Source organism: Theobroma umbraticum, unplaced genomic scaffold (assembly GCF_002168275.2).
Source record: "Theobroma umbraticum cultivar Fairchild unplaced genomic scaffold, ASM216827v3 scaffold_146.0, whole genome shotgun sequence".
Classification (NCBI taxonomy): domain Eukaryota; kingdom Viridiplantae; phylum Streptophyta; class Magnoliopsida; order Malvales; family Malvaceae; genus Theobroma; species Theobroma umbraticum.
In genome coordinates, this window is record NW_018397265.1 from 2,156,910 (window position 1) to 2,169,910 (window position 13,001).

The window sequence follows — 13,001 nt, forward strand, 5'->3', positions numbered from 1 at the left end:
ATATTTAAATGAGGTCCTTAGTAAGTAAAAAAAAATTAAATGTGGCCCTTTTTTTTGAAATTAAAGAAAATTACTGTTAGTTGAAGATCATTAAAAGCATATTACATTCATTAAAAATAGAAAAAATAATTGAGAATTATTAGCATTATGGGAATTGAGAAGTCATAAAAAATAGAAATTTATTAGGCATATAATTGAGAAAGTGAGAGAATATGTGATTTTACTAACTATTTTGACTTTCACATAAATGAGAAAGTGAGATAAATAGTTAAAAATTAATAAAAGGCAGAAAGTGAAAAAAAATAACTATTTAATAGACACTTCATTTAAGAAATATTTTATTAATTATTTTAATTTTTATATATATTTAATATAATTAATTATATTATATAAAATTATGAGGCTTATAAAATTGTGAAGCCTAAAGCAAAGGCTTTGTTGGCTTTATGCTAAAGCTAGCCTTGCTTTGATACCTATGTATGAATTCTTTGATACCTCAAAATGCACCTGAACAAGCAATTTGGTTGAGAGAAGTTTCAAACTTTGTTGGATAAGTTGGGCATTTTTAATTTTTATACTCCAACTTGAAAGTCATAAAAGAGAATTAACTTAGAATATGGGTCATGCACGTAAAGAGCCATATGCTCACGACTCGCACAGAGAGATGCGCATAGAATAGTCCACATGAAAGGGTTCCTAGTTGTTAAGAAAAGTAATAGGCAGTAAATTATTTAAAGTAATTAGATACTTTTCAAATTTAAGTTTTTTTTACTTATTGATTAATTTGCTTACATAATAAATAAGTTTAATTTTTAAATATTATTTTATATTGTTTACTTTACTCGCATTCTAAAAAAATAGCTTTACTTGCATAATAAGTAAATCTAGTTTTTAAGATATTTATTTTTATATTATTTATTTTACTTGTATTTTTAAAAAGTTTAAGATTAGAATATATTTTCATTTAATTTTATTTAGGTTTCAAGTAAATTCAAGAGAAATTATCTGTATAAATAATTCTTTTATATTTTATTTATTTATAATCTTCAATAATATTATGAAAAGTCAATAACCCGCCGTTGAGTGCAGGCAACAACCTAGAAATTTAATAGAGGATCAAATCCGTACATGAATGGAGCTAGAGTATAAGAGTTAGGATTACAAAAAGCAGAGAGCGAAGTGCGGAGGGACGAAGCTGTCAAGCAAGAAGGGCATAGTGCGGGAGAGAGGGGAAGATGGAGAGTGGAGAAGGACACGTGGCAAAGAGAGTATGGGGGGAAGGAGCCACATAAGGAGCCAGGTAGGCAAAGAAGAGTAAGAAAGTAGGGATGGAGTGTCATTTTCGGGCACCTAACACTGCTTTTTATATTACAATCGTCATGGTACAGCCTTTTGATTTGTTAAGTAGCTTTTTGGTATTGTTAATGTTAAGAAAAGGCTCGGGTTGGGTTGGGGGCCTTTGCTTCGCCTTAGGGTTTGTTATTATTACTAATATTTATTTATTATTTGGTTATTTGGGCGTTTTTTTTCTGTGCGTTTCACATGAATATATATAAAAGGTAGCGAAGCGACTGTCCAGTTCGTCTTTTTCTCTGCCCCAAAAGGAGGATACTGGAGAGTGGAGTGAGTGGTAGTCGTACGGCCCTTTCCTCTCCTTTATTTTATTTCATTTCGGTTTTTTATTAAAATATTTGCAATAATATACATTTTTAGACGATTAAGCGGTTTTCCGACGGCGGTTTTCAGGTGAAACTTGTACGCCTTTTTGCTTAGCTTTCCCTTGTTCACGGATCTGCTTTCTCTGGCTTTGTTTATGTAGCTTTTCTCTTGGTTTTTCTGCGGATCTTTCTTTTGCTGGCTTATATTTTCTCTGCTACGTCTTAGATCTTCGGTATCTGCTTTAGCTCATTAGGTTTTCAAGCGATCTGGACAATTTTTCATGCTTTTATTCCTATCTATGTTAGGGTTTCGATTACTCTGTTTCTCGGTTTTTTATGCTATGTTAGCGTTGTTGATGCTAGGGCTTCCAATTTTCTTCCTCTGATTTTATATGTGTATTTGTTTTGTTCCGCTCTGCAAAGTAGAATTGCTCAATGTTTTATTTAAGTTTTATTATTTTGTTGGTGACCGCTTTTTTCAAGTTTCTTTGGAGGAGCAAGACCTTTTTAGTTTTGATTGAAAACGCTAGCTGCCTACTTTTTTAATGATATGAATCTCCTTGTTGTTTTGCTATCCTGGTACGATTTACCATCATGGTTAGGAAGAAGAAATCCGATGCCCCTTCTGCTGGAGGTGAAAGTTCTCAGTCCCAGATACTGGTGTTGCAGCGGTCGTGGTCTACCACGTCATCCTCAACACAGGGAGGAGGTGGAGGAAGCTACCAAGGTGGAAGAGGTTGGGTTCCTCAGTCCCAGCAAGCAGGTCGGGGAGCTTATGGTGGTGGTGGTCGGGTCGTGGCATGTCCCAACAGCAGTATGCTGGAGAACCCCAGAATACCAAGGTAGGGGAAGGAGGGCCTTCCCAGCAAGGAGGTCGAGGGGGATATGTAGCGGTCGAGGTGGTGGAAGCCGTGGAGGAGGATCTTTCCCCGGTGGATCATCCCGACCACCTGTACCCGAGCTGCACCAAGCAACCCTATCTTTTAAAGCTGCTGTGACCCCCAGCCTGCACCATCTGAGGCAGGTTCATCATCCAGGCCACATGATCAAGCGCCCTGGTACAGCAAGTTCAGCAGCTGTCCATCCAGCAAGAAGCCAGCCAAGCAGTTCAGCCAGTCCTCCCTCAAGCAAATCAGTGAGGTTTCCTCTTCGGCCTGGAAAGGGTTGCACTGGCATTAAGTGTATAGTCAAGGCTAATCATTTCTTTGCTGAACTTCCAGATAAAGATTTGCACCGTATGATGTAAGTTCTTTCTTTGTCTGTGTTCTCTGTGTTGGTTTTTGCCTTTATTTTCAGGATTTTGATTGCTATTGTGAATGGAAATAGGTTACTATAACACCCGAGGTTACATCACGAGGGGTGAACCGGGCTGTGATGGGACAACTGGTGAAATTATACAGAGAATCACATCTTGGAAAGCGCCTTCCTGCTTATGATGGCCGAAAGAGTCTTTACACTGCTGGACCTCTTCCTTTTGTGTCAAAGGAGTTTAAGATTACTCTTATTGATGAAGATGATGGGTCAGGAGTTCCAAGGTTGTTCATTACCTTCATGTTTTCTTTCAACATTCTTATCACAGATTTATATATTTGTTGTTATGTAAGCTCCATTTGTTCTCTAGAAATTTTTAAAAAAAAGGAAAGATAAAAGATAATACTTTAGCAATTGTTTTATATGCGTTTTCACCTGAGTCATGGGATCAGAGGTTAGAAGTGTGAAAAGTTATGGTTTTGAAATTGTAAATTTTGCTTTTTCCATGATTCAGAAAGAATAACTTCTTCAATGTTGACTGAGTGACTAATACTTAATTTTCCTCTTCAATTTTATTGATGCAGAAGGATAGTATGAAAAGAAAAAGTTCTAATGAAATGGGGCTTTGACCCTTTCTTTCTTTCTTCTATATTCCGTCTCTTATCATATTCTTGGTGCAGAAGAGAGCGTGAATTTAGAGTCGTGATCAAATTGGCTGCACGTGCTGATCTGCACCATCTTGGACTCTTTTTGCAAGGGAAGCAAGCTGATGCACCTCAGGAAGCCCTTCAGGTTCTTGACATTGTTCTTCGTGAATTGCCTACTACTAGGTACTGGTATTCGGTTCTTCCCTTGGTATATATGTTTATCACACTGCTTGAGCTTTCCAAATTTGATATTTGCAAGACTAAAGGTAATTGATGATAGGTACTGTCCTGTTGGCCGTTCATTTTACTCCCCTGATCTAGGAAGAAGGCAGCCTTTAGGTGAGGGGCTAGAAAGTTGGCGTGGTTTCTACCAAAGCATTCGTCCAACACAGATGGGACTGTCACTGAATATTGGTACTTTATTGATGATGCTAACATTTTTCTTGTATTGGTCCATTTTGCATGCCTTAGGTGGTTCAGTCCATTCATTTGTGGTTGTGCCTGCATTTGATCTCTCTGCCTCAGTTTAACATTGTCTTATGGTGACAATTTCTTGTGCTATAGATATGTCTTCAACTGCTTTCATTGAGCCATTGCCAGTCATTGATTTTGTAACACAATTGCTAAATCGGGATGTTTCTTCGAGACCACTATCTGATGCTGATCGTGTAAAGGTAATTTTTCTTAATTTTCTGTTGGTTGGAAATTATAATTTACCAATCAAATTTGTACTTTGTTACCTTTTATTTTATTATCTCTCTTCTTATTGAAAATCAGCTAATTTGTAACATCTATTATTAGGAAATGAGCACTTTGCTTTTTGTGTCTGCAGATAAAGTCTGCTATGGAATTATATGCGCTTGTTTTCTATTATTTTAGCTGTTCTTTTTCGTGTCGTAACTCAACTTTTTTCCCTATATATTTTGTATTCAGTGAAGGTTACATGTAGTAATTTATGTCATATTGTATTTTCTTTTGTATAAATAGATCAAAAAGGCTCTTAGAGGAGTCAAGGTGGAAGTTACACATCGTGGAAACATGCGAAGAAAATATCGTATATCTGGTTTAACATCTCAAGCAACTAGAGAGCTGACGTGAGTATTACTGTTATCTGTGATGTGATATCTCTTTGTGAAGTTCTCTTTCCTCTTAATATCAATCTTCATTATTTGGATGTGCGAAATATTGGTTTTACTTAAAATATGGAGAAAAATTGTTTCATTTGTTTTGAGTGAATAAATCATCTTCTAAAAACCAGAAGAGCTAAGAAAAATTCTTAAAATGTTACTGAAGAGAAACTGTCATCCATCTTTCTGCTTTTTGAACTTAGGCCAATAATATAGGGCACATGATGTATGTGTTAGGTTTCCTGGTTACATTGTGATGTGGCATGAATCTTACTTCTCTAACACACTTTATTGGTTCCCAAGTTTCCCTGTAGATGAAAGAGGTACAATGAAATCTGTTGTGGAGTACTTTTATGAAACTTATGGTTTCATCATTCAACACACTCAATGGCCATGTCTACAAGTGGGAAACCAGCAGAGGCCAAATTATTTGCCTATGGAGGTAAAGTACATTGTATAGTTGTTCGAAGAGTTAATTGATCTATGAATGTGCATGCTAATAAGTGGTGATTCACATAGGTATGCAAGATTGTGGAGGGTCAGAGGTACTCCAAGAGATTGAATGAGAGACAGATCACTGCTTTGCTGAAGGTTACCTGCCAGCGCCCACAGGAAAGAGAGTATGATATTATGAAGGTGTGATATTTTTGTCTTTTCTTATTCACATGAGTCTCATTTTTTAAATAGATACAATTTCTAGAATATTTTGTTTCTTTTGATGAGTTGCTATTTGATTTTGTTTTCTTCTCTACTTTTTGTCTCTAAGCTATATAAAATGTTTCTCTTTTCTTTTTTCTTCTTTATCTGATGTTTGCATGTGAGCCACTGGCATTTTAAAGATGGTGTTAATTATGCATTCCAACATGCTGTATCTAGGTAATTATATATTAAATGAAGACTGATTTGGTATCTAACCATAAAGAACCTTTGAATCTAAACGTCTGTTGTGGTTTTTGGCTGTGAACTCTTTAAATTAAGACAAAATTGTCTGATGAGTTGCTGGTTTGTTAATTTTAAACTAATTTATTGTATTGCATCTATAGACGGTACACCACAATGCTTATCATGACGACCCCTATGCAAAAGAATTTGGAATTAAAATCAGTGAGAAGCTTGCTTCAGTTGAAGCACGCATTCTTCCCCCACCATGGGTAAGTTTTCAATTATCTATTATTTTTCTTGCAATTTTTGATTCCTTTCAGATTTTGATTTTGTTGTTGTAATATCTGTTTTGCTTGTAGCTTAAATATCATGATACAGGTAGAGAGAAGGATTGCCTGCCTCAAGTTGGGCAATGGAATATGATGAATAAGGTATCTCTTGCTGTCAATATTGTTTTAATGCTAGAGCATACATTGTGTAGTGTTGAGAGGGTTTATGCAGTATATCTGTACCTGTGGTCTCATTGTGTATTTGGTCTTAATCAAAGTAGTATCATGCACACCTAATATGTGGGTGGAATAGATAACTAATTTGATTATTTAGATAAATATTTAAACAAAAAATAAAATAGTTTGTAGTTTAGCAGTAAATGTAAAAGAGAAGAGAAGTTAGAATAATTGCATGTACAGATTTTTAGAATACAGAAAACGTAGGAACAAAAGTGGGGTTAGAAATATGGATCCTACTTTCGAGGGAAAGTAAATAACTAATATGGCCACATTGTTACATATTTTTCATTTTATATTTTTTTTTGTCAATTTTACTGAATTGGTGTTACTTGATTGTGATAGCAAGCTTAATGAGGAGCTTTAATAATGGTATAGGTTATCATTTAAAACTTTGCGTTTTGGTTTCTCTGACTAATTGGTTATTTAAGTAAGAAAAGTTAAGAGATATGGTTGTCAATGCCAGAATTGAAGGGTGAATTTGTTGAGGAGATATGCGGTGAACATTGTTTGGATTTTAAGTAAGAGAACATTTTCACTGTAAACAATATAACTGTCTAACTTTACACAGTAATTTTACAACATATTTCTAGAAGAAAAGGAGAAAAAGTAAGAGTATTTTTTTGTTGTGCCAAGTATTCTTGAACAATGAAGCTAACTAGATTTGTTAATTTTTAGGCTTTTAAACCTTTAAAATTTGAACTTCCAAAGTTAGTTGAAAGAGATGAGCTTGGGGACTGACTCACACCAAATATGACTATTTTGATGTTGGGTTGGTAAATCAGGGATGGGTTTAGAGTAATCCAGGAGCCATTGAGCCCAATTCAGAAGCCTGCCCTAAACTTTGTAATTTATAATTAATGGCTTTACACTGAATGTAATATATCAAGGTGTCAGCTCTATTTTCGTGTCTATCCTAGTTGAGTGTTTGTTCACAATCTATTGCCATGAACATGTTGATTTCCTCGACAATCCACGTAAATGATTGCTTTGTTTCATATGCACACGCATTTGCATGCATGGAGTTTATTCTTCAACATGGAATGGTTGAATGTGAAAATTTTCATGATACATTTTCTGATTTCTAATTATTTTGTTGTAGAAAATGGTTAATGGAGGGACTGTTAACAACTGGATCTGCATAAATTTTTCTCGGCAAGTCCAAGATAGTGTAGCCCGAGGGTTTTGTTATGAACTTGCACAAATGTGTTATATCTCTGGCATGGTAAGGAGGTTCCAGTAATCTGACATAAGTTTGTCATTTTGATCCTAGTTTGGTTATTGTTGAACAGTTTTTTGTAAAGGATTTCTGTGAACATTGATATTTGTATCATTTGCAGGCTTTTACTCCTGAACCAGTGCTTCCTCCAATCAGTGCACGTCCTGAGCAGGTGGAGAAGGTCTTGAAAACTCGATATCATGATGCCATGACTAAACTCCAGCCCCAGAACAAAGAGCTTGACCTGCTTATTGTTATTCTGCCAGATAATAATGGCTCTCTCTACGGTATAAAATTTGGCATCTGAAAACTTATTTTTCCATATTTATTTTGTGGTGTATTAATTTTTATTTCTTGCCTCTTAAGAAAAAAAGTTTATACCATTCTTTGAAATGTTCTATTTTTCTTGCAGGTGATTTGAAACGGATTTGTGAAACAGATCTTGGAATTGTTTCTCAGTGCTGCCTTACTAAACATGTATTTAAAATGAGTAAACAATATTTGGCCAATGTGGCATTGAAGATTAATGTCAAGGTTGGAGGAAGGAATACGGTTCTTGTTGATGCAATATCACGAAGAATTCCTCTAGTTAGTGACCGGCCAACTATAATTTTTGGTGCTGATGTTACCCATCCTCACCCTGGGGAGGATTCAAGCCCCTCTATTGCAGCTGTATGTTTTTCAATACATCGCTCTCTTTCTGCATTTGGATGTTTGCATATCATGGTCAACATAATTTGCTGGTGGTTGAAATTTTAACAATTAATTCATATTTAATTAAAAATTCAGGTTGTTGCCTCCCAAGATTGGCCTGAGGTTACAAAATATGCCGGCCTGGTTTGTGCTCAAGCTCATCGCCAGGAGCTCATTCAAGATTTATACAAGACATGGCAGGATCCTGTAAGGGGGACTGTGTCTGGTGGCATGATTAAGTATGGTTTTCTTCTTGTGTCTTAGTTAGAACTGCATTTAACATTGGTAGCTATTTAGTTTAGCTTGTCTGAAATCATTTTTTGTTGTCCGTAATGCAGGGAGCTCCTGATATCTTTCCGAAGAGCCACTGGACAGAAGCCACAGCGCATCATTTTCTACAGGCATTTCAAGCTGCTGTCTGTTTTTTCTTTATTTTTTTAGACTTAGTTTTAATGATTTATTTTTTATTTTCTATATGCAGGGATGGTGTCAGTGAGGGCCAGTTTTATCAAGTCTTGCTGTATGAACTTGATGCTATTCGTAAGGTAAGGTTGCTGTGCTGACTACATACTAGTGGTGATTTGTACATCAGTTTCTAGCCTTAATGCTCTGCATGTAATCCGCTTTTCATTTACCTTTTGCTTATTTAACCTCAGGCATGTGCCTCCTTGGAGCCAAACTATCAGCCTCCTGTTACTTTTGTTGTGGTACAAAAGCGACATCACACAAGGTTGTTTGCTAATAACCATAATAACCGCAATGATGTTGACAAGAGTGGAAATATTTTACCTGGTAAGTACTAATTCATGCATATGATTTACTATGATTTCGCTATAACATCAGGATCTTAGAATTCTACCTGTATGTTGTTTCCAGGCACTGTTGTGGACTCCAAAATCTGTCATCCAACGGAGTTTGACTTCTACTTATGCAGCCATGCTGGGATTCAGGTCATACTTGATTTGCTTCTACCTTCTATGCTAGAATGCTGGTCTTTGTATTTTGATAGATTTGATAGATTGAGTTTGGAGTTTATGTTTCTAATATTTTCACCAAGTTGGTATGCAGGGTACAAGCCGTCCAGCACATTACCATGTGCTGTGGGATGAGAACAAGTTCACAGCTGATGCATTGCAGTCACTCACAAACAACCTTTGCTATACGTATGTTCTTGCCTTGATCTTAATGCATTCAGTTTTTATATTGCCACTTTTGCTCAGATGAGTGGTGCTCCTCTTATATAAAGACATAAGTATTTGATGTCACATTTGATAAACTTGAATACTTATTTTTTATGTATATTTCTAAACAATAAATTTGTATATATAAATGCTAATGTTTCTGAAATATATTGTCTGAAGTATAAATAAATAACACTCATCAAAAAGTGATGATAAATTAATTATTTTCATCATTTTGAATAAATTACTATTATATTTGAATTATAACTCTTTTTCTTATCTGTAATATAAATTCTATTATTGATTAACGGTTATAATTAAATTTATAGTGGAACAAAAATTAGTCATATAAAATGACAGTTTAGAGTTATAATCAATGAGGATGTCTTTTTTTGTCTGAAAAGTTTTAAGCATTGGAATGAGCATTTTTTTAAGCGAAAACTATCTATCTCCCAAGATGAAGACAGTAATATGGGTGGGTATCTCTTAACTTTTCCAACGTTTTGCAGATATGCAAGGTGCACGCGATCTGTGTCAATTGGTTAGTTCTCTTTACTTGTGTCTTTTAACCCAACTACAAATGTGTGCTTGAGTGTCAGCTATTTTCTGTATCACACACCACCTGTGTTTTTGCTCTTATTGTGATTAACAATCTTGGCACTAATGAACTTGCAGTTCCCCCTGCATATTATGCACACCTTGCTGCATTCCGAGCTCGTTTTTATATGGAACCGGAGACTTCAGACAGTGGATCGATGACAAGTGGGACAGCTGCTGGGCGCGGAGGTATGGGGGGTGCACGAAGCACTAGAGGACCTGGTGCTAGTGCTGCTGTGAGACCTCTGCCTGCCTTGAAAGAAAATGTCAAGCGGGTTATGTTTTACTGCTAGGGGGTGCTCCTGAACCATATATTTTAAATCTAGTATTTTGAACAGTTCCTACAGTGTGTGGTTTTGCTTTGGAGTATAGGACTAAAACTATCCTTTGTCAGAACCTTTAAGCTTTTATTGTGTTGTACGATGTTGACTGGTGAACTATGCTAAGTACTGATCAGTTATCCATTAATTATGTCTTACCCCAGTCATGAGCCTTGACTTTGCTCTGGTACAAATAGCTAATCAGTTATGCGGTTATGAAATTGACCCTCTTCAACCAAGTTCCCTCTCTCTGAGGTGGAATGGTTGAAACAGAGAATAGAGTTGGCATAGTTGACTGACTAGGATTCTAAAGATTAGTTCGTATGAGTTGATGTGTATCTCCATTAGCAAAATGCTGGCATGTCAGACATGTAAACTCTTGTTTGTTTTCGCTGGCTTAAACAGGAAAAACCAGAATAAAATAAATAAAACTCCAACCAGAAGCACGCACAAACGTTAGTTCTAATCATATTTTGTTTGTTCCTAACGCGTGGTTTGATTGTTTTATGCTTTCGTAATGTGTTGGGGATATTGTTTTATAGTGTTTAGCCTAATATTAATTTATCTGGTATTTATTTTTAATTATCCTATGCTTATCATCTGTTTTGATTGTGAATTACATGATCGGTATTGGGGATGTGTTTGGGATATAAATAAAATAATAATTAAAATATAGAAAAGATAATATTACGGAGTTTGGTTTATAATAATTTGTTTTTTAAAATTATTTTTAATTATTAAATTTTAATTTTAATATATTTATATTTTTTATTATTAATTTTTATATAATATTATTTTTTAAATATATTTTTAATATCATATATTTTATTTTTATTTATTATTATAATTTTTTATATTTTATTTTTAATATATTTATATTTTTTATTATTAATTTTTATATAATATCATATCTTAAATATATTTTTAATGTCATATATTTTATTTTTATTTATTATTATAATTTTATATATTTTATTTTAATTTATTTTAATTATATTATATAAATTTTAATTTTTTATATTTTATTTTATTTTAATTTTTGATTTTTATATTATATATTTTATTTTAATTATAATATTATAAAATATTTTTAATAAGGTAATAAAGTTAAATAATTAAATTGTCTTTAAGAATATTGCAGAATACAAATGTAATGTGATTGCATTGCAATCTTACATTACAGTAGTCTGTTACAAAACAAATACTGTAATGTAATTTAATTGGACACATTGTAAGAAATGTGCTTACACTTATTTCGTACCAAACATCACCTTAATTCTATGTTCTTACGTATCCTTATGCATATTTGGCTACTGTTTGATACAAGTCTCATGGGCTGGTGCTATTTACTTGGTTTTCTCATTATTTGTTGTTGGTCAAGTTTTATCTTTTGCTTTCTTCAAAAGTCATGTTTTCAATGTGTTTGCTAATGATTCGTTCATGTTTAGTTACTAACTTTATAAAATGCTCTGTGTTTCAGCTTCTTTATTTATTTTTAATCACTTTTACTAATTTTTGAGAACTTGTAGCTGTTTTCAAATATTGTTATTTAGAATATCATGCTTGGATTGCTACAACCACTTGGTTGATAACATGATATAAATGCTATACGAACTTTTGTTTTAATTGTGGTATGGTTGGCTGATACGAACTTTCGTTAAGGGGTATAAAGCCTTATGGAGGCCCTCTTTGCACCCACCATGTTAACCATTTGGATGGAATACATTACCATGGAGTGAAGTGTTAGCATAAGGATGTAATTCAAAACTTAACTCCAGTATATGACCGAAAGAATTCATTGTTGCCTTAGTAGATGAAGAACAACAGAGTAATTCGAGAGAAAGAAATTTTTAACTATTTATAAATTATTTTGATTCTCTTTACAAAAAATTTATTGTCACGTCTTTCACATCAATAAAAATTAAGTGAATTTTGAATATATAAAGGTGAGTTTTTTATTATTTATCAAAAACTTGTAATTTATAAACTTATTTAAATTTTATTTTCAGAATTTAAGATTACACGTGATTGAGTTTAAATTTGAGCTAGTGATAAATAGTATCAGAACAAATTTGAATATTTATTGATGTGAAATCTCATCAGAGATAAAAAGTCGAGATAAACTTAAACTAATGTAAGAATCTCTCACAATTGAATGAGAGTTGAATGCCACATATTTCATATTAACAAGAGATGAGGTGAGTTTTGAATGTTAAATATATTTTTAGATTAAAAATATAAATATGTGATTTATAAATTTACTTATATTTATTTAAATTTTATTGTTTCAGAGATTGAGCTACTATACTCATGATTTAATCAAATGGTCTTGAATTTACCAAAATAATAAAAAAAAAAAATAAAAAACGAGTCAGTGGTGACAGTTACTGTACGCGAACAGAGTTGTAATTTTTGATCCGTGGCAGTTACTGTACTCGCGATCTAATGAAATGGTCTTGAATTTACCAAAATAATATATATATAAAAAAAAAGCACACAGGGAGAGAGATAGAGAGAGCCACTTGTGTAGGCTGCACGCAGGTGTGACAAAAACAAAAAACAAAAAGAAGGCGTCCACTATGAAACTGGACGGCGAAGGGCTTCCATAAAAGACAAAGCAGCAACAAAAAAAAACAAAAGAAAAGGGAAATTGAAGGGCGATTACCGCTAGGGATGGCTCGACCGACTGCCACGAGCACAACAGGCAGGCCGTCATCAACGACCTCCTCCGTCACTACCACCGTAACGATCGATAACTCTGGCGCCTCCTCGCAACCTCAAGAAACCCTCGTCCTCGAACTCCGCCCCAGGAAAAAGAAAGTTACGTGGAAAAAGGGGACCGTGGACAACGAGTTCATGAACAAGAAGAGCTCCAAGATCTGCTGCGTTTTCCATAAAGAAAAGCCCTTTGCTGACGACG

General features: G+C 34.3%; 2 protein-coding genes across 2 annotated transcripts; both read left to right on the forward strand.

Moving 5' to 3' along the window:
• The first annotated feature begins 2,249 nt into the window (after positions 1-2,249).
• Positions 2,250-10,229, forward strand: AGO1 (Stabilizer of iron transporter SufD / Polynucleotidyl transferase). The gene is given in 26 exon segments (XM_021436313.2): positions 2,250-2,448; positions 2,451-2,543; positions 2,546-2,665; positions 2,668-2,712; positions 2,715-2,762; positions 2,765-2,904; positions 2,985-3,193; positions 3,590-3,739; positions 3,837-3,970; positions 4,121-4,230; positions 4,544-4,650; positions 4,987-5,125; positions 5,203-5,319; positions 5,727-5,834; positions 5,925-5,996; positions 7,174-7,296; positions 7,412-7,577; positions 7,703-7,962; positions 8,080-8,222; positions 8,322-8,384; positions 8,465-8,528; positions 8,640-8,775; positions 8,860-8,933; positions 9,052-9,146; positions 9,674-9,705; positions 9,840-10,229. Coding segments are annotated over 26 exon segments (3,159 nt in total). The 5' UTR covers positions 2,250-2,252; the 3' UTR covers positions 10,055-10,229.
• Positions 10,230-12,580: 2,351 nt separating this feature from the next.
• On the forward strand, positions 12,581-13,000 carry INH3 (inhibitor-3; the record flags this gene model as incomplete). Its single annotated transcript, XM_021436807.2, has 1 exon — positions 12,581-13,000. A coding segment is annotated over exon 1 (246 nt), but the record flags the coding sequence as incomplete, so codon positions are not given.
• Position 13,001: the final 1 nt, after the last annotated feature.